The sequence below is a fragment of the Cottoperca gobio genome, chromosome 1 (assembly GCF_900634415.1).
Source record: "Cottoperca gobio chromosome 1, fCotGob3.1, whole genome shotgun sequence".
Taxonomy (NCBI): Eukaryota; Metazoa; Chordata; class Actinopteri; order Perciformes; family Bovichtidae; genus Cottoperca; species Cottoperca gobio.
Genome location: NC_041355.1, coordinates 15640744 through 15660761, shown reverse-complemented (window position 1 = coordinate 15660761; position 20018 = coordinate 15640744). Strand labels below are relative to the sequence as shown.

Below are 20018 nucleotides of genomic sequence, written 5' to 3'. Positions count from 1 at the left end.
TATGAAACACCAATTTGTCATGGGAAAACATTGATTAAAAAAAAATGTAAACTGTGCAATGAAAGTAGCATTCAATAGTGAAGATGGACTCTATAAGGACATTGGAGCAAAGACACACTACAGCTACAAACAAAAAGCACACAATTACATATTTTTCTCATACCACACTAGAAAATCTCCCGTGCAGCAGGAAGGACTCCGGCAGGTCGTCAGGTCTCTGAGTCTGAATATTCCGATAAATTGAATCCCAGAGGAGAAAAGTCCAGAGGGCTCAGAGTTCAGTCTGAAGATCCCAACAGTAAATCCTCAGTGAGATTCTCTCCCTCAGCCGAGGTGGAGCTCCAAGACGCCAGGTCAAAAACCCAGGGACCAAGGACTCCTCCCTCCCTCTCAATGTTCCTCCCCCCTTTGATACTGCCACCCTCCTTCCCTGCTTCACTATATCTCCCCATCTACCTCTCCCCTCCTCGTTTTCTCCCTCTCCTGTCCAAGAAAAAGGATCAGTGCCATCTATCAGTGTCTATGTTCCTTCCCCTCACCACCTGTTCCCACCTCCCTCAGCGTCAGGTATCATTTCTTCCCATCCCCACACCCAAGCAAATGGGTCTTACACAACGAGCTTACAGCTTGATAGGGCTGATGCCTGCTGTCCTATCAGATCATAGTGCTGTGCACAAAGTCCTTGAAAACTATCCCAACTGCTCTGTGACCTAACACATTTCAATGTAGTTCAGAGGGAAAGCTGCATGATATTTGTATGTATTGGAGCTTTGTAACTTCTAAATTAGGAATTAGGGTGTAAAACAGTTAGTGTGAAAGAGGCATAAAAGATATAAAAATTTTAATGATTAAATTATTGGTACTTTTCTCTCATTATTTGCCTTTTTTTATTTATAATGACGAATGTGTACTTTTGGCCAGAAAGTTTTTTCTTACTATAATTTGCTACTTTCAATTATTGACATCATTGTGCCGTTTTCTTTAAAAGATTTATTTAAAAATGTTTGAATGTTTGAAAAATTGAGAATGTAAAGTTTGCACCTCATGTTTCAGTCATAAACAGCCATTTGTTGGACGTGACATCACCATGCTTTCTGTCTTGTATTACCTGTACGTCTTTAATTGGCTTTGGATGCAACACCTGCTCTCAAGAGACAATCCCGAATCCTTCATTTGTAGCACAACAATAAAGCCTACTGACACATGCTAATCTGGATTAAAGATATAATATGGTATTAACTCTGACTCTTTATTTTTCCAAAATAATCAAATAAATCAAACAAATGGGTCATAAAATTATGATAATAACAAATAATTTAAAAAAGAATGATTTTTTATGACGCCCATGTCTATAATACATGATATACATAGGCCTACGTATAATAATCTGCGATGATAGTATAATCATATTTATCGTAAATATTCATAATGCTTTATAACAATAATCACAAGTCATTATCAAATTGGAGCTCTCTAGAAACTAATAGGACCTATGACAAGAAAAACTAAATTAAAAATAATTTTATATATATATATAATTTATAAAAAATAAAATGGGATATTCAGAAAGCAAACCGGATGGAACCAATCTACCTGAGTGCTGCCCATAGAAATAAAGAGCACCACTCAGCGTCACAGAGCAGCTCTGGGAGAGGATGCTGTTTGTTGACAGTGCGGTGATCTAAAGCAAGACCGTGCAGAACTGAATTATCTGCCAGAGAAGCAGCCGGTAAAACGCTGAACTTTTGAAATAGTTAGAGAGACTGTTTACCTAGCGGAGATCACCGCTACCAGTTTGGGTTGGCGCTAGGTTTATGCACTACTGATCGGTAGCCTGCTTATGTGTGGCTCGGTAAATTGAACCCTTTATTATACATGTGCGCAAAATGGCAAAATCCTGATAGATAAATAATGAAATAAGGTGCTGATGCTTGATGTAATCAAATGTTTGTAATTTACAGAATATTTACAGATGTGTGTATTTTGACTTTATATTTATTTGAAATAGTGTTTGTGTATATACATTATATATACATACAGTATATATATTTATTCTCGTTTCAGTTTTTTCTATTCAAAGGTCATAGGTACTAATGCTGTATCTAACTGATTGATGGAACTGTCTATCTCAGGGGTGGGGAACCTCCGGCCTCCAGGCCGTACACGGCCCGCGAAACCATTTGATCCAGCCCTCGAGGTAATTCATAAACACACGCAAAAGAATCCACTAAAAGAAACCAGGTCACCGGTAGGGTCAGTCATCAGAAGCCTTGTAGATGACAAGCGGTTCAGTGACTCGTCAAAACGGTTGCATAGATCTGGAGAGCAGCAAAAAAGTTAATTGGACAAAATCAAACCATGAACAGCCCAAAGTGGGACGCAGTCTCTTGAGCAGGAGTCATCTCAGTAAGGCAACAAGGAGATGCACTAAGACACACCCTTCCCAAATACCACTACAGACAGGCAGTTAGTGCACAAAGACCAAGACTCTGGCTGTTGGTTTGTGGTGGCCGAGTGTGTGCGTGCGTGCGTGCGCACTTCATGTCAGGTCCGGCTTTACACAAGAGAACTGTAAGCTTCAGTAGCCACTTGAAGGTGATGTGACCTATTCTGTTACGTAGCGTGTCCCTAACATAAACTAAACCCCACCTCGACAGGTGCAATGTGTGTGTAGAGAGAGAGAGAGAGAGAGAGAGAGAGAGAGAGAGAGAGAGAGAGAGAGAGAGAGAGAGAGAGAGAGAGAGAGAGAGAGAGAGAGAGAGAGAGAGAGAGAGAGACAGACAGAGAGAGACAGAGAGAGGGTAGGAGTCAAATGAGATATAAAATCCCACCCAATTGGTAGATTAGAAATAGAAAAGTTTTGAATTCAACAATAAAGAATAATGTTGTTGTTTTTTGGCTTTAAAATATAGTACACATAGATAGACAGTAAAGGGGAGAGTGAGGGGACGACATGCAGCAAAGACCATATAAACCACAAAACCCTGCTGGGATTAAATCCAACCAGTCCCTCCTATCGTTTCTCACCTCCTACTGTTCTTATCGTCTTACCTAATTAAACAGGAGCATATTTAATGGAGAGGGCCGCTAACGTTCCCTCACATGCAAAATGTGGCTCTTGATGCCTTTCAGTCGGAGTTTCCTCAGCAAGCTCCATTGCCTTCTAGGAACAGGAGCATGCTTTTTTCTGCACAGAGGATAATGAAGTTTTAGGATTGTCTCTGGACAACGATTTTGCATTAGACAGCAATTTCCACAATCCAATAAATTATTAGTTTTTTTTGTGGCTCATTTGTTAAGTCATTGGTGGGCCTGGCAGTGAAAAGTGAGAGATATTCATGTTCCTCTGTGAAGCTGGGATCAACAGCAGCTTATTGGCTAAAGCTTGTGCCTGAAATAGCTGTTAAGTTATATATGAGTTAGAGAGACTCCCTTTATCTGTGAGCAGGGACGGCTCAGGTAATCGGTGAGATCTATATAATGAGTCTATGAATAGAAAAGAACAAAATAATTTACCTAATTTATGCTAAGCCCTGCCTCTCTTAGTTACTGTTGCTGCACCTGAAGCACAAATGCAGTTTACAATGATAATGGTGGCAAATTTACCTATCAATATTCTTATTAATTGACATAAGTAAACAAAAGGAACTATAGCTTGCAAGCTAATTAAGCTAATGTGAGCTTCATTAGTTGTTTGAAAACAGTCTTTGGCTGACTCATGCCATGCAAAATAATTTCCTAGGCTGTGACACATCGAATAGAATGGGATCCTAATTAGTTTTATCAATTACATATATGTTTACCCTGCAATAACATGTTAAATAGCTACTGTGAAAAGTGGATATTGCAGTGTAGAACTAGTTAGTCCTAAAGTTTTAAGTATGATAAGGAAAAAGGTCAAATCCGACGATGATGACCAGCCACGACAAGAACGCTAGTATTGTTTTCACCCTGTTTTGTTCTAACATAAACTCGTTTTGCTGCTTAACTTACTTGGACAAGCAGGTTAGTGTGTAGTACTGATTTATGCTTTTTTGGTCATATTGAAAACAGTGTTTTAGTATTAACATTATAATAGAAAAGACTTTGAGAATGTGAACTAACAGATATATTTGGCAAACATAACCCATGAGTGATGTCTTGGGTAACAGGTTTGGCTGGGTTTTATGGAGTGTCCTATCTTCCCAACGCCCAAAACAGAGCATGACAGACCTGCTTTCATTAACCTATACTCTGTATACACCTATGTGCTAGTCGTGAACAGGCGTTTGTAACCTGTAACCTCACAAAATAGTGTGGTTTGCTAATGATATTTGTCTACTCTGTACAGCTGTGACAAGTAGAGTAGCATATGTGACAGACAAATCTCTTTTCCATTACATGGAGAGCTGAAGCCAATAATATTATAATGATATCGTATAAATCCTTTACTTACTATTGAGTAGAACGTATGTATGTTACAAATTCAAACTAATGCAAAGTTGGATAAAGTCCCAAAATAGCATACAGAGAAATATAAGTTAGAAAAACATTTCAAGAATATAAAGTGTATAAAGGTCACTGTAAAATTAGTAAACCCCTCGACAGCTTTTAAAGTAATAATCTCTAAGATTTTCATTTAATTAAAGGTCTGTTAAGTCACTATCTAATGTCCAATGAAGTAACACAATGGAGATTGAGCCTATGGCCCACTAATGAAAGCCCTTGCATTTGCAGTATTACGTGTCTGTGGCAACCTTCCCTGAAATGTTTCTTTACCAAGCAGTGGTTGGTCTGTCAGAGAGGAGCTAACGCAGGCTTGCTCTTCAACTCACTTGTGTTTGAAGCGACGTACTGTTTTTCCGGTCTCTGCTAACATTGCATGTAAATGCTTGATATGGACGAACAAATGAAGAAAAGACTGATGACTACAGACGAGGATATTTGAAAAACAAAATGAAAAGTGAGATCCCAAAACACACCTGCAATTACTGCTCATCGCCAAATGTGCCACCCAACAGCACACAACGTAGATCTTTCTAGATTGTAACTATAATGTGCAATGTGTAAGATATGGCTGAAATTTAAGTGTGCATAAAAAAAACCATTATCAACAGAGTGTGAAGAGGTTACAGTGGTGACGTTATGTCAAAGACGTCTGTGTGTTGTGTTGCAGAGATATCTACTGATTTCAGCATGCTAACTGACTAGCCCCGGCCCATCCTGTCTTGTAATACCACTTGTTCCTCTAGAGGTGATAGTGAGACACTGTAGTGCCAGTCTGCCCTCAGTACAGAGGGAGAGGAAGTACAGATGTACCGACTGCCACTTTCGTATTAGTCCAATAACCAAACTAACAAAACATAACGCTACACGAAGCGTACAGCCCCCGGTTAGTGCCAGAGTAAACACACAGATGGGTAACTTGGCTGACGCGACAAGTGAAGATTATAAAATAGCAGCGTAATATTGACCGACTCCCGAGTTTCAGCCTTTAGCTGAAATTGTGAATTTTCTTGCCCTGCTGTTAGTTAGTAGTAAGATTTAAAATAAATTCAGATTGTAAGGACCCAGTAGAAAAGGTGAAATGCTGCCCCCTATTTCTTCTGCGTAGGTGGCCCGGTACTACGCATTGCACCTTTTATGTTTCAGTACTTGTTATTACCGCTTTCATTTTTCTTGCTAAATAATAAAAACACATCTGCTGTCTTCATGAAATACAATAAATAAAGTTCAGTGCAAGAGATTCACAGCTGTTTCCTCAGCTGTAATTTGAACATGGAGGAAGTGTTTCTCCACCTGCAGCTGGGGGTAAATGTCAGTTTGTCGGGCTGATGTCTCTCAGTGCTTAGCTGCGATGAGGATGATGATATCAGTAGCTGAGATGGCTGGTGCAGCCCATACCACCATGAAACTAGAGGACTGACACCTGACACACATCTTTTCATAATCTTGGGGAAATTCTCTGATCCTCAGATACAGAGAGCAGGAATTCTCCCAGTCTAGCAGACAAGAGTTCAGTGTCTTGTTTAGGAGCATGTTGGCGGAGAGGAAAACAGCCATTTGAGTCAAAAAACTTTGCTCAGTGATCTGTCATTGTCGAGTGAGTTTTTCATGCTTTTGGACACTAATTCACATGATGACAGTTCACTTCAATACTGGCTGGATGGACTCACAAAACTTAGATTCTGTTGGAGATGAGTTGAAAATGTGTCTTGGGTCAATCCAGCTTTCCAACAGCTCTATCTAGTGGTTCAAGTACAACATTACTTATTTTTGTGGTCCAAAACAATACATGAAATCGCAGTTTCGGGCAGAATCTCATTGTGAGCTTCACGATTGCAAAAATTGCGACTGCAAGCCCCTGTTTCGAACTATTTCCATTTCCAACCGCACTAAAGAACAAAGACAGAAGGCTAGCATGGACCTAAGCTGTAAAGAGACAGGATTACAATGGGAAGTCTTGGGAGCCCAAGAAATCTTCGCGGATTTGCAGTGAGCATTTCAACCAAAACCAAACAACAAACCAACAAATGAATTCCCTGATCCTGAACTCGACCTGGGGTATGTAGTCTATCTACTTGATTTATATATTGACAAATGTACTTTCTATATATTGAGTTGTATAATAATTAACAAACACAAGTTAGGTATATATTTATAATAGCTTACCCTACAACACAATAAGCACTTATGATATCGCCAGTTTTCTTGACTGCACAGATCCATGCCGAATGTGGCGTATGGGAAGTTTTCATTGAATGAGTACAATTTGCTTTCAAAAAGCAATACTCAGAATCTGCGAGAGGATTGAAAGATATTTGTTTCAACCAGCCAGAGTCAAACAGTCTAAATGCTTTGCCTTCTTTCTATTCGTTCAAAGTTCGTTTATGAAACTCGACATGGTTCCCTGGGCGGTCAGACATTAAAAATAATGTTATATCGCTGAGGTATATCGGCGGCCAAGAAGTCATGCTGTTGTTTTCATTGACCCAGCCATCCTGCAATGTCAAGGGATCAGGCACTGAAACGCCACTCAGCATAACCAAAAGCTTAGTCTTTTCTTTTTCTGTGATTGAAATTCTTTCGTTAGCTGTTGGTTGCTCCTCAATGGCCATCTCTGATGCAGCAAACACCCTGGCAATAAGCTCGGTTTTGTTCCTGAAACCATTAAATTCCGCTTGCGGCAAAATACTTTCAAAGCTTCGACTTTCCACATCTGAACCTCATCATAAGAAAGGAGTTCAGAACTCATTGTAGAGTAGTAGGTTTGTTTACAACACGCTTGAAGAATAAGCTTGCAGTCGCAATTTTTGCAATCGTGAAGCTCACAATGAGATTCTGCCCATTTAGTTAGCTTTTTCCCACTGCTCGAATATCCTTTCACCACACAATGTCTGTGTCCAAATCCCATAACTAGAAGAGCGATGATTACACACTAAAAACTAGCCAAATACAATGTAAAAACGCTTGAAGAATAAGCTAAGTAAAATGTAAACACGTAGAGAATAAATCCAATATGGCGGCGCTTGTGGAGTTGGTGCTCACTTTTCTAGTCTTGCCACCCCAGAATGCATTGCGATTCCACCGGAAGCCCGAAACTGCGATTCCATGTATTGCCAAAGATCTTCAGCTTTTCTTTCTATAACATATCCACATTGTAAATTGTTGGCAGGCAGTTGAAACAAACCACGGGACATTCATCCACCATTTTTGTGATTCTGTTGTTGGAGCCGTGTTATCTCACCAAATGTTTAATGACTTTTCTGTTATTCTTACCAACTGAGATTGTAAACTGAGCAGCAGTAAGTGTTGTAAATAAAGCATCTTACAGTTGTTCTTGTTAAATTGGGATTTGATTTAATACATAGTTTAGTGCATGAGCACCTGCAATAACAAACATATTCCTTTCCATCCAGATGGTGTTTAAACCAAGTCAGCTGGAGACTCACTCTACTCTCAACCACATCCAGAACATCAGATTAGAGGAGTTTTATTTGTTTATTGCCAGGCCTGTGGTGTAGTATAGTGTTGAAGGCTTTGTGTAAAGAAATGTTAAATTTTTGCTTTAAGTTGCAAAATTGATTTGTTTTGTATATATGGATTTAACTTTTAGTGTAACTATTTCAGTTTCATTGACCACAATGATGTTACAGGAATGTCATGTTTTAGATTGTTTAGTTCAGGTTATGAATAATTTTTTCAGTGTTTCCCCTAGGTATACTGCTCTGTGGGGTGCACGCTTGCGCGCGCGCGCGTGTGTGTGTGTGGGGGGGGGGGGTTTGGAAGTGGAGCTCTGCCCTTCACGAAGCAGAACAGAGGAGAGGAGAGAATGTAAATACGCAAAGCAACTGAAACGTGCAAATAAATGAGATAAATAACATAAGCGTTTAGTTTATTTAATAAAAGAGCACCTGTTCAATGTGAAAAGTGAGTTGTGAATATATAGAAAAAATAAACGTCTTGAATTTCAGGGGGGGTGGGGGGCCCAGCGCAGGGAAACACTGTACTGTATCGGTACTTTGTCCTACACACTTATCTCACAATATAGAAACAATAGGTCTTATATGCTTTGGCCTAAATATAAATAAAACAATCATTAAAAAATAAATCTGTCAAAGCGAACCCGTTTTAGCCATTTGCGCATGGTGGGAAATATATTAGAGTGTGACACATCAAAGGCTCTTTGCTGGTGTGAAGGAGAATAGCTTATTACAAGGACTAGGCAAAATAAATATTCACAGAGTGATAACAGTGATACTTTGTGTTATCGATGGGATTTTGCCAGGATATGAACACAGGTGTGCCTTGAGATTTTGGCTCGGTCTTTGGTGTGCCTTGGCCACAGAAAGTTTGGGAACCCCTGGTCTAGTTGACCCTAAAGGTAGGAAACCATATATTTTAGCAGGAATAAATTGCTTCCTGCGATGACTATTTCTTCACTTCCAGAAAATACATTGAGAATATTTTCATTGCAAATGCATCTTACAACATCATTGCACTTCATAGTTTACCTGATCTATATAAATAGTTCCAGATCTAAAACAATGAACACTCACCAAGTCAATGCACACACAGAGAGTATTATCGTATATTGTCCTATTTAAAAAAACACATCTATAAATAACAAATCCATAATGTCAAAGAGAATACACCATAAATGTAGCATGCACAGAGTTGATCTGAGGATCAAAGCAATGTAGCAAAGACAATGGAAAAGGAGGGAATTTGGGTAAAGTTTTATTTGGAGACATCATAATTTCATATATTTCAGAACATCATAGATCTCAACAGAGTTCAAACTGATTTTGAGAGTTGGCATTAGGCTGCGTCCCTAATGTAAGCACATTTCTTTATTTGGTTTTGGTTAGCGTCTGGCTCCTGTAGTCTTATTTTGCTTCTCTCAAAGAAGCAGTACAAATACAAACCCTGCCTGATATAACAAACGTAAATGAATGAGCAATAACTGTTTGGCAAATGAGCTCTTGATCTTACTGTTGTGAACACTACACAACAGCTTAGACTGCAAAGTATGTTCATTAACATCCGGCTTTTGTGCCATCTCAGAAAGCATTGCACTTGTACTGACCACAGAGCTGAAACTACTACTGAGCCTCTTCGAAGATAATGGTGGGTTTATCAAAGAGTGTTGAGCCAAAATGTTAGGCGGCTTTTAGAAGAAAAAAAAATGCTTTGGTTCAACTAATTGCTTCAACTAATTCACTGACCAATTATACACCTACTTACTGATCATCCATGACTTCAATGTCAGAAAACTAAATGACCATCACACCAACTCCTTTTGAACTATCCCCAGAGGAATGGATTACATTTCCTCTTAAAAGTAAGTGACTTTTCTACCCACTTCAAAACTCCCTGCAATCCTCAACACTTCTTATTCTTGCAGTAACCCTCCACCACCTCTGGCAAGATGCTGTCGTCCTCCTCCATGTCCTCCGTCACGGTCTTACCGACCAGCTGGAAGATGTCCCCGGCCGTGACGCCCATGGGCTCGGCCACCTTCACCGCCAACATGTCCAGAGTCAGGACAGTTCCTTTGGGGATCTTGACTTTGGCCACCACAGACTTACCCAGCTGGAAGAAAAGAAAGAAGTGGGAAATTATTATTGTTCTCATAGTACAAAGTTGAAAGAAATGACAAAAAATAATAGTTTAAATGTTTTGTTAAGGGGAGCATTATCTAATGCTAACTTTTGATGCAATTTAGGAGAAATTTACAGAGGGCAATAAACAAAGTTAGTAAATTGACCAGTGCATGATAAACAATGTTTTTTGCGTGGGGTGTCTCACCTTGAATGTTCTCTATCCTTCTAAACAGTAAACATGTCAAATTTCTACATTAAAAACAACATTTTTGCATGAGGATCTTACCTTATCATAGCACGGCTTCTCACAAGGTAACATCTTTTTGATATTGGTCCCCATCGCCTTCTCCACCAGTCGGATGGAGGAAACCAGCTCGGCTAACTCACTAGGCGTCAGAGAGGCTTGGTGGTCATTTCCTTTCCATGTCTTGTCCAAGGTTACATGGCGCTCGATGACCTTTGCCCCCAGAGCTACTGCCGCAAGTGAAATATTGATCCCAGATTCGTGGCCAGAATACCCAATGGGAATATCCGGAAATTCCTTCTGGTATTCCTGTAGTTGACAAGTGTGCAAGACAAGTTACTCCAAAATCTCTTGCTGAGAAGATTAATGCTACCGTCACTAACTTTGTTAGCTTAGCTTAAAGACTGGAAACTGGGATATACAGCTAGCCTGGTTCTGCCCAACAGTAACAGAACCACCTTCTCCCAAAATGTGGAACAATTACTTAAGGTGAGACATAAACTGCTATGAATATATTTCCCAAAATGCCATCTATTCCATTGTAGGATAGATTCAAATTCATAAAATATAACCATGGTGGTGTGAAAAAATTATGGACTTTAGTGTAAAGGTCTAGTAAGAAAGAAAATACAATATTAATTAGATTATCATCTTCCTACTTCCCACTGAAATGTATAGAGGGATGCTATTGTGTCTAGTATCTGAGAAGATAAACAATGAATCAATGAATTAACCTGATACTTAATTCGGCCATCAGCACAGGAACTTAATTCTTAATCATTGTAAGTGCAATTTGGATCTGAAAACTTGATTGAGAAATCTTTAAAATATTTTGGACCAACCTTTTATAAGAGTAATACTCTTAATAGTAATACTTTATTTTTCTCACCGTTATTACTTTGAGGTTGACATCTTCAGCGTTTAGAGGGTAGGCGCTCGTACACTGCAGGAAGACAAAGTTTTGGTTGTGCTCCTTCACTATTTTGTAGACCTGACGCATCGTCTCCATGCTCTGCATCCCACTGGACACCACCATGGGCTGTCCTGACACAGACAAGAACAACCTGATAAACTTTATGGCGAACAGAAGGCAAAATGCAACACTTCAGGAGTTCCTGTAGTTTAACACTCAACTTAATTTTTATTAATTTCTACTGAGTCAAGACATTTGTGCATTTCTTCTGGTTCTATTAATTTCACTGAATATTGTATTTGTTTATATGTAACAGTTATAAAATGCACTAATGATTAAACATTTTCCCCAGGTGTGATGGGTTCACTCTCACCTTTTTTGGCAGTCTTCTCCAGATAGGGGAAGTTGTTGGTGTCTGCAGAGGCCACTTTAAAGAAAGGCACATTGAGCTCATGGAGGAACTCCACTGCCATCTAAAGAAAGAAAAAGTCATGGTTGAACCTAAACCTGAATAAAATGTCAAAAAGCCTTCATTAAAAGTCTCATTCTTACCTCATCTGTCCCAGAGGCAGTGAAGCAGATCCCCACTTCCTTAGCATATTTCTGCAGTTCCCTGTACTGCTCATGGCTGAACTCCAGGTGGCGCTTGTGTTCACCGTAAGTTTTCCCCCAGGAGTGCTTTGAAGTATAGGCACGTGACAAGGCTTTCTTGTTGAATTTGTGCTCTAATTCACACTTCTGGAATTTGGCACAATCAGCACCGCAGTCCTGTGAAAGTGAATAAAAGTGAGGGCGTAAAATTAAGGGAAGCTTGGAAAACATATTGAAATGTAATGATTGACTTTAGGGGTCCTACACATTCCTATAAAGCAAATGATATACAACTGTAAATTCACAGGAAGGTCCTGGAGAGGACTATATATGTTGGTACTAATTAGAGGGAAAGTGTTCAATAACTACACTTTTAAGTCATTATTTCATTGTATTTAATCAATTTCTAGTTTAACAAAGAGGGTTTTTTTCACAAGGAGAGCTGAACATACAAACATTTGATTTTCTTTGTCTTTCTAAAAGCAAGCATACCAATCAACATATATGGGGAATTAAGTTCACACAAATAAATGGATAATGAATGAACTTACTTGGGTTTAAAATGAGCAGTTATTTGAAAGGAAAACAACCTCAACACAACTAAATGACTAAACACTCACACTTTCTCTATTCTATTTCCCCTGTAACTGGTACCAAAATACAAAATATAATTATTGTCAGGAAATAATTAAAGTATTGAGATATACAAACAAGCACTAGCTAATTGTATATTCCATGCACAGTAATGAAATGATGTGGCGACCAAAATATTAAATTAGGACATTTTTATATTAAGTTATGTTAGCTCCAATAGCAGTGTTAAAAAAAACAACAGAAAAAAACATGTATTTGACTCCAAAACAAACTAGTACGTGTCTATCATAATAACGTCACCTTTGCCATTTTGATCATTTGCTTAGCAATCGCAATGTCTCCCTGGTGGTTTTGTCCAATTTCTGCAATAATGAAGCACGGGTGATTTCCTCCGATCATTGTACCGGGACACAGCTCAAACTCTAAAGGCATTTTGTCCAAAGAAATGGAAACAAATTACAACAAGTTAAAGTAACGTAATAATTGAACGGAGAAGTGTACGAGGGTAAAGCGGTGCTCTGAATGCAGGATCTATCATGCATTTGAGTTGTATTTTATACAGACAGGTAAGGACAACCACACCCCCGTATTGACATTTGACATATGCCTATGACACTCATTGTTATTATTGGGTGAGGCTCCATTTAGGGAAGAGTGTCAAACTGGTTTTTACGACCACGGAGGACAATGGTATAAACACAAAAACAAAAATTACATGAATTTAGAATTTAGAAGAAAATGCAAAGTTTATGACAAAACACACAAACAAACAACAACAATCCAAATCATAGTCACCACAGAAAGTATCTGAGGATTTACAAAATACTGTAGTCGTGAGCAAAGACGATGGCAGTTAGAGCACCAAATGTTACTGTGGAAACATACAACACTCCTGGTAACTCAGCTGCCTGCCGGCTGTGGCCCGAGGCACACAGCACATGACAGAACTTCAGAAGTAGTATACTTTCAGCTTGCAAAGCTAACTTATACTATTAATGCAGCTCGTTCAGACAGTGAAAAGTTGTTGTGTTGCACCATAGACAGCGCCGTTTGTTGTGAGTAGGTGCGTGCGCCACACACTACATGCTGCAACAGCTGTTTCTACGAGCCTCCCTCTGCTGATTTTGACATAGAATCGTTCTTGAATTTAAAACGTGTGTGTTGCTCCGATGGTGCTACGTGCTTATGAGTGCTCTGACTAATAAATGTATTCTTTGATTATGAAACCGTCGCCTTATGTTATTAAAGGCCCGACAAAAGAGTGATGAAGACGAATGTTAAGCTGCTTTCACATGATAAGAAATGTACTCTTTGCTCACAGCAAACTGACAGTGAAGTTTTTACGATTTAACGTTCATGGGGCAATGCACCGTTCGCCATGAAACACGAAGTTGATTTTAAGGGTCTGTGAACTCTCAAGTGAGAAAATAGACTCGAACACAAAGCTTTTTAACACCCTTTTTATTCCCAAGATGAACATTTAAGGAACATCGATTACTATTGAAGGGCTACATGTGGCACCTTTTAAATATACATAAGTTTTAGGGAGATCCCAATGATATTTGACAGTAAGTAACATTGAGACAGTGAGATCAGGTGTGGGATGTTAAGCTAACATACTTTATTAACAAATACCACAGTGAAGGTATACACTGTATACCTTCAAATACCATAGTAAAGGTATACACTGTATACCTTCACTGTGGTATTTGTTAATAAAGCTGATAGGTGTGTTATACGCCTCATTAATAAATCTATACATCTATATACAGTCAGGGTGTTGCTACCCTGACTGTTGATAGATTTCACACCACACCCGGAAATAAAGGGTATACAGTGTATACCTTCACTGTAGTATTTGTTAATAAAGTATGTTAGCTTAACATCCCACACCTGATCTCACACTACACCCCTTTATATCCGGGTGTGGTGTGAAATCTATCAACAGTCAGGGTAGCAACACCCTGACTGTATATAGATTTATAGATTTATTAATGAGGCGTAAAACACACCTATCAGCATCACATGGAGAACCTTTCAGACCTGTTCATTCTCAGGGCACTTTGCTTTAACCCTTAGAGTCCAACAAAGAACCATTTTTGTCTTTTTCGGGGGGACAGGAGATCTTTAGGGGGAGATAAAAAAAGTCAACAGTATATGCCACATAGAAGTGGTACATCATCGGAAAGCTTAGATCCTTAAAATTAATTTGAGATGCACCTCAACACTGTGCGTCAAGATTTTATAGTCATAAATCTGTAATAAATTGTGTGTTTTGGTGAGATGCCTATACAACTGTGAAAGTTTAGTGTATAAGGGCTTATAACACTATGATCGAAGTATATGATGGTCATTCCCATGTTCTATTTAGTCTCATTAGCAATTTTTATATTGATACCATTTGTACAATTTTGTAGCACTCGAGAATTGTTCAAAATTGTCAAAAGTTCCTTCCAAAATAACACATTAAGACACCTTGAGGTACACCATAGAAAAAATGCATGCTGTGATTGTGTATGAAAAACCTTTGACATTTGTAGATTTCTTTTCGCCGATTGGATACCAAGCACTTCTGTTCTGGAAACTGCTCAGAAACCGGGGACTAACGTGACACATGAATACAATTGGACTCATTGAATCCACAATAGTCTCAGCTTTCCAGTCAGATCCAATTTTTGCAATTCCAAGACTGTTTAGGGAACCCAGCTTGCAAAAATGCTCAAATACACATTTTTGAAAAGGCAAAAAATAACACATGCATGCAAAAATATGCATGATAATTATATGTAAAGAGGAAACTCGTGGGTTTCCATCAAGCCCATTTTCATTCAGATATCTTAAGGTGAGATAATTTATGCTGTCACCAGCAGCTGCATATTCTCTGGAGGCATAATGATATTTATTAATGCTGTTCTACAATCAACAAAGGCAAACAATGATGCAAAACATAATTATTCCATAATTGATTGAATATTCACTGCATAATAAGCCTCATATCTTGTTCATTTCAAACATAAAGACAATGAAGTTTTTATTCATGAACTGTGTTAATTCAATTAATTGTACTGTAACTGTCTAAATGTTAGCATGGAGGCTTTCCTGAGAAAGGATAGTGCGCAAAAATATGAAACAACAATTGACATTCATGACTTGTGATCAACTTTCACTCCAAAATACAATGGCACAACTTTATAGTTGGAAAGGGAGGGAGGGACGTTGGTTGAGGTAGGGTGCAGTTTCCAGTCTAACTGGTCTATACACTGTCATCACCTGATATACTTGGCTTGGCTTATCTTTCACTCCCAAACCCATTGATACACAAAGACACTAACAGTTTCTCACTTGCTAAACAATCCTTCCAACTAATAGGAAGACAGCACACACACATTACAAATCTTTCCTTTGTAGTTGGGACTGCCTGATGAAAGAGGGAGGCATGTTGGTGGAGGCAGGGTGCAGTGCAGTTTGGTCTTCATGGACAATCAACAGAAATCAGTAGAGGAACAAGTACACACATGTACAATTACTTATGTATAAGTAGTAACACCACAGTGTAGAAATAATCTGTTACAAATTAAAGTCCTGTATCAAACATCTTACTTAGATAAAAATACAAAAGTATTAGCATCAGAATATACTTTAATTTACCAAAATCTTTAATGTTTTCATCAGTTTAATGTTACAGTTGGTAAAGATTTGTTTTACTTTGTTGGTTATATTTTGTATTGTTAATCTAAAGTTATCGATTAAATGTAGAGTAAAAAGTGCAATATTTCCCTGCAAAAATATGAAACAACAGATGACATTCATGGCCTGTGATCAACTTTCACTCCAAAACACGATGACAATCCTTTATAGTTGGAAAGGGAGGGAGGGATGTTGGTTGAGGCAGGGTGTAGTTTCCAGTCTAACTGGTCTATCCACTATCATCAACTGATATACTTGGCTTGTGATCATCTTTCACTCCCAAACCCATTGATACACAAAAATGTATTATATTAAATGCAGGTGAGTAAAAAGTGCAATATTTCCCTGTGAGAGTAGAAGTATAAAGTAGCAGTCAATGGAAACGCTCAACTAAAGTACCTCAAAATTGTACTTAAGTGCAGAACTAAATGTACTTAGTTACTGTCCACCACTGGATTTCAGTGTCTTCTGGAATCATTCATTGTGTTTTAGAAAGGACGGTGTTCAGCATTTTAACCTCACTAACAAGTGGTTACTTTGTTGGACTCAACATTGGTCACTTACTGGAACTGTTCCTGTTGACAGCCCACACTCTGTGCTCCCACCAGTTAGTTTCTGTCTTAAAGTGCTCCCACTTTTACCAGACCAAGGTACATTTAAACTCCCATCTTTCCAGGATCCACCAGCACTGTGACACTTTCAGTTGACAGCCACATTCCTGACCACAGAATAACATTAAAACCTCCAGCTGAAGAATGACAGGACGACAGCTTTCATCCACTTTTTATTGATATTGAAATCAAATGGACAATGAACACGCATGGTCAAACAACTGTAATTTCAGTGACATAAATATTTTATTAATAATAATAATAATAATAATAATAATAAATTGTATTTATAAGCGCGCAAAAACTCAAAGTGCTACAGAGTAAAAATTATGAAGCAGAATATACATTTAAAAAAAACATTAGATATGTTCTGACCAGAGAAGGTGATGCAGGTTATGGAGGATGACTGGACCTGATGTGGGGTGGCAACTAGAAGGGCTTCGGATTTAGAGCTGTTTAATTGGAGGAAGTTGTGCTCCATCCACGCCTTTATCTCCTCCAGGCAGGAGGTTCATGTGGATGATGGAAGAGGTGCAGAGGGGGTTGGGTTTGTTCTGATGTAGAGTTGTGTGTTATCAGGGGACAAGTACATATCATTGAGGGACACCACAGTCTGTAGTTGGCAAGGACATCTGGGTCTAAGGAGGAGTGGTTTGATGAGAGCAGTTTTAAAAGGGGATGGAACGTGACCAGACTGGAGGGAGTGGTTTATCACTGTAGCGATCAGGGGACTTATGGCACAAATGTTACATTTGACCAGGGCTGTGGGAAAGGGGTCCAGGTCACAGATGGAGGGCTTCATCTTTTTGATGATGGCCTCAACCTCTTGCTGCGAGATGTCAGTAAAGCGGCAAAGAGGCTGGGTAGGTCCGGGCTGGGGGTTGACAGTCAGGACTGGCAGAGCAACGTAGTTGGAGAGGAGAAAAAATGCGATGAAATTATCACACTGCTCCTCTGTGGTGTCTTGGTGTAATGGAGTTTGAGGTTTGAGGAGATGATTTACAGTGGAAATAATTTGCTTTTGGCTATTGTTGATGATGTTGGAGTAGAAATGTGACCGTGTGTCTCTGAGGGACTTTGCGTAGGCCTTTTGGTGGTCTCGGTATGCCTGTCTGTGAACAGTGAGTCTTGAAGCCTTGAGGCGCCGCTCGAGGACACGCCCCGCTGTCTTCATCTTCCGGAGACCGCAGGTGTACCAGGCGGCTGACCGTGCGAAGGTGACTGTTCTGGTTTTGACAGGGGCATGGAGATCCAGGAGACTGCTCAGAGATTGATTGTAAAAGTCCACAGATACTTTATATACAGCTCTGGAAATTATTAAGAGACCACTGCAACATGTTTAGTTTCTTTGGTTTTACTATTTATAGATATGTGTTTGAATATAATTTGTTTTATTTTATAAACTACTGACAACATTCCTCCCATATTCTAAATAACAATATTGTCAATTTGAGTTTTTATTTGCGGAAAATGATAGCTGGTCTAAATAATAGAAACGGTGCAGTGTTTTCAGACCTGCAATAATGCAAAGAAAACAAGTTGATATACATTTTAATCGTAATGTTTTAACGAAGGAAGAGTTCAAAAATCTATATTTTATGGAAAAACCCTGATTTACAATCACAGCTTTTATGAGTGTTGGCATCCTTCCCATTGCTGTTGGGTGACTTCATGCTGCTGCCGGCACAAAGGTTGCGATCATCCATCTTTATCTTAATCACATTCCAGAGATTTCCATTGTGTTCAGGTATTTCAAATGTGGCAACCATAGATCATCACGACAGTTAGGGTGCAGCGATGACGGTTCAAAACAGGTTTCCCACCATTCTTTTACATTGCCGTTGGGTGACTTCATGCTACTGCTGGCACAAAGGTTGACAGGATCTGTTGGGAATCTAACCCAGGTCTCCCGCGTGGTAGACAGACTCTCTACCACTGTGCTACCCAGGGGTGATAGGCTCAGATGCAGAGACAGACACAGGCTTGGAGTGGGTCAGAAAAGGAGTCTTTACTTTTAGAGCAAACAGGTGGCAGGACAAAACTCAAAATACCTCCAGACAACTAACAGGTAAAGTCTGGGCAAAAACAGGATCAACAGAGGATATCCAAAAAGCAGGCAGTGAAAGGATCTCAAGAGCTAAAGAGTAAAAAGGCAGTTAACTAAGGAACTCAAGACAAGGGCTCAAAAACAGACACTTCAAGAGACGCCTCAAAACTCACAAACTTAGCCTCCAGCAACAAATCAAGACTCAGCAATGAACAGAAGACAACAGGCAGCTTATAAAGGCTAGCAAACAAGGAACAGGTGCAAACGATGAAACAATAAAGACAAGCACATGACACATAGAAATGAACGGTGGCGACCCCACATGGTCAAAAGAGGAACTGCAGTCCAAAAACCCTGACAAAGGTTGTGATCATCCTTCTACAGGTGGGTCCATGCTCAGTGTTACAGAGGCACTGGCCCCTGTTGGCCCCTCCCCAAAGCCGCCGCTGTGCTGAATAGATTTTTCGAGTTGCGAGAGGAAATCTGCCAGTTTTCGGAAAGCATAGGGAAAGACACCACAGATCTCTGGGACGAAAAGTGGCAATGTGAGCTGGCCTTTTTATGCGACGTAACCAAGCATCTCACTGCGCTAAACCTCCAGCTTCAGGGCTGTGTGATCACAAACATGTATGATGCAGTGAAAGCTTTCCAAGCCAAGCTGCCTGTGGGAGACTCAGATGCAGCAAGGAAACTTTGGTCACTACGTGTTTCCAAAACACTGACAAACCATGTCCACTGATGTGTTCCCGACTGCGCATTCTGCTGATAAATGGAGCGCATTTGCCGACTTTGCAGCTCAGAAATTTAAATTTAACTGTTCAGCAATCCGCTTGCAGTTGACGTGGAAACAGCACCTGTGAACATCCAAATGGAGCTGATTGACCTCCAAGGCAAATGACTTGTGGGCGCTGCACAGTTTCCAAGCTTCATCCCCGAAATGATGCCTCAACCCCGCCTTCATGCCACTCAGATGCTTTGCATGTTTAGAAGCACATACCTGTGTGAGCAGCTTTTCTCTGTGATGAAGATGGACAAAAACCAGGGACGTGCGGTCAGGGGAGACAAGTAAAAAAACAAATAACGTATAACGTAAATGTATTTTTGTCCACTGGTCTGTGCTATAAATACATTTTCTGTATGATTCCAATAATTGTGATAATTTTTATAGCAATCCCTCGCAAAGTCAAAATCTAGGTTGAGCGCATGCATTTGGCGCGTGCCTATTGCTATCTCTCTGTATGTCATC

General features: G+C 39.5%; 1 protein-coding gene and 1 long non-coding RNA gene across 2 annotated transcripts; one reads left to right on the top strand and one right to left on the bottom strand.

Moving 5' to 3' along the window:
- Window positions 1-1623: 1623 nt before the first annotated feature.
- LOC115010179 (uncharacterized) lies at window positions 1624-11681 on the top strand. The gene is made up of 4 exons (XR_003832424.1): window positions 1624-1729; window positions 2133-2197; window positions 9887-10092; window positions 11595-11681. It is a non-coding gene; the product is annotated as an uncharacterized LOC115010179 (long non-coding RNA).
- Window positions 9203-12859, bottom strand: LOC115010173 (sialic acid synthase-like). Its single transcript, XM_029434644.1, has 6 exons — window positions 12728-12859; window positions 11795-12010; window positions 11616-11715; window positions 11219-11373; window positions 10372-10638; window positions 9203-10074 (listed from the first exon to the last, which is right to left on the bottom strand). The coding sequence occupies exons 1-6, from the start codon at window positions 12857-12859 to the stop codon at window positions 9865-9867; spliced, it is 1080 nt and encodes a 359-aa protein (XP_029290504.1). The 3' UTR covers window positions 9203-9864.
- Window positions 12860-20018: the final 7159 nt, after the last annotated feature.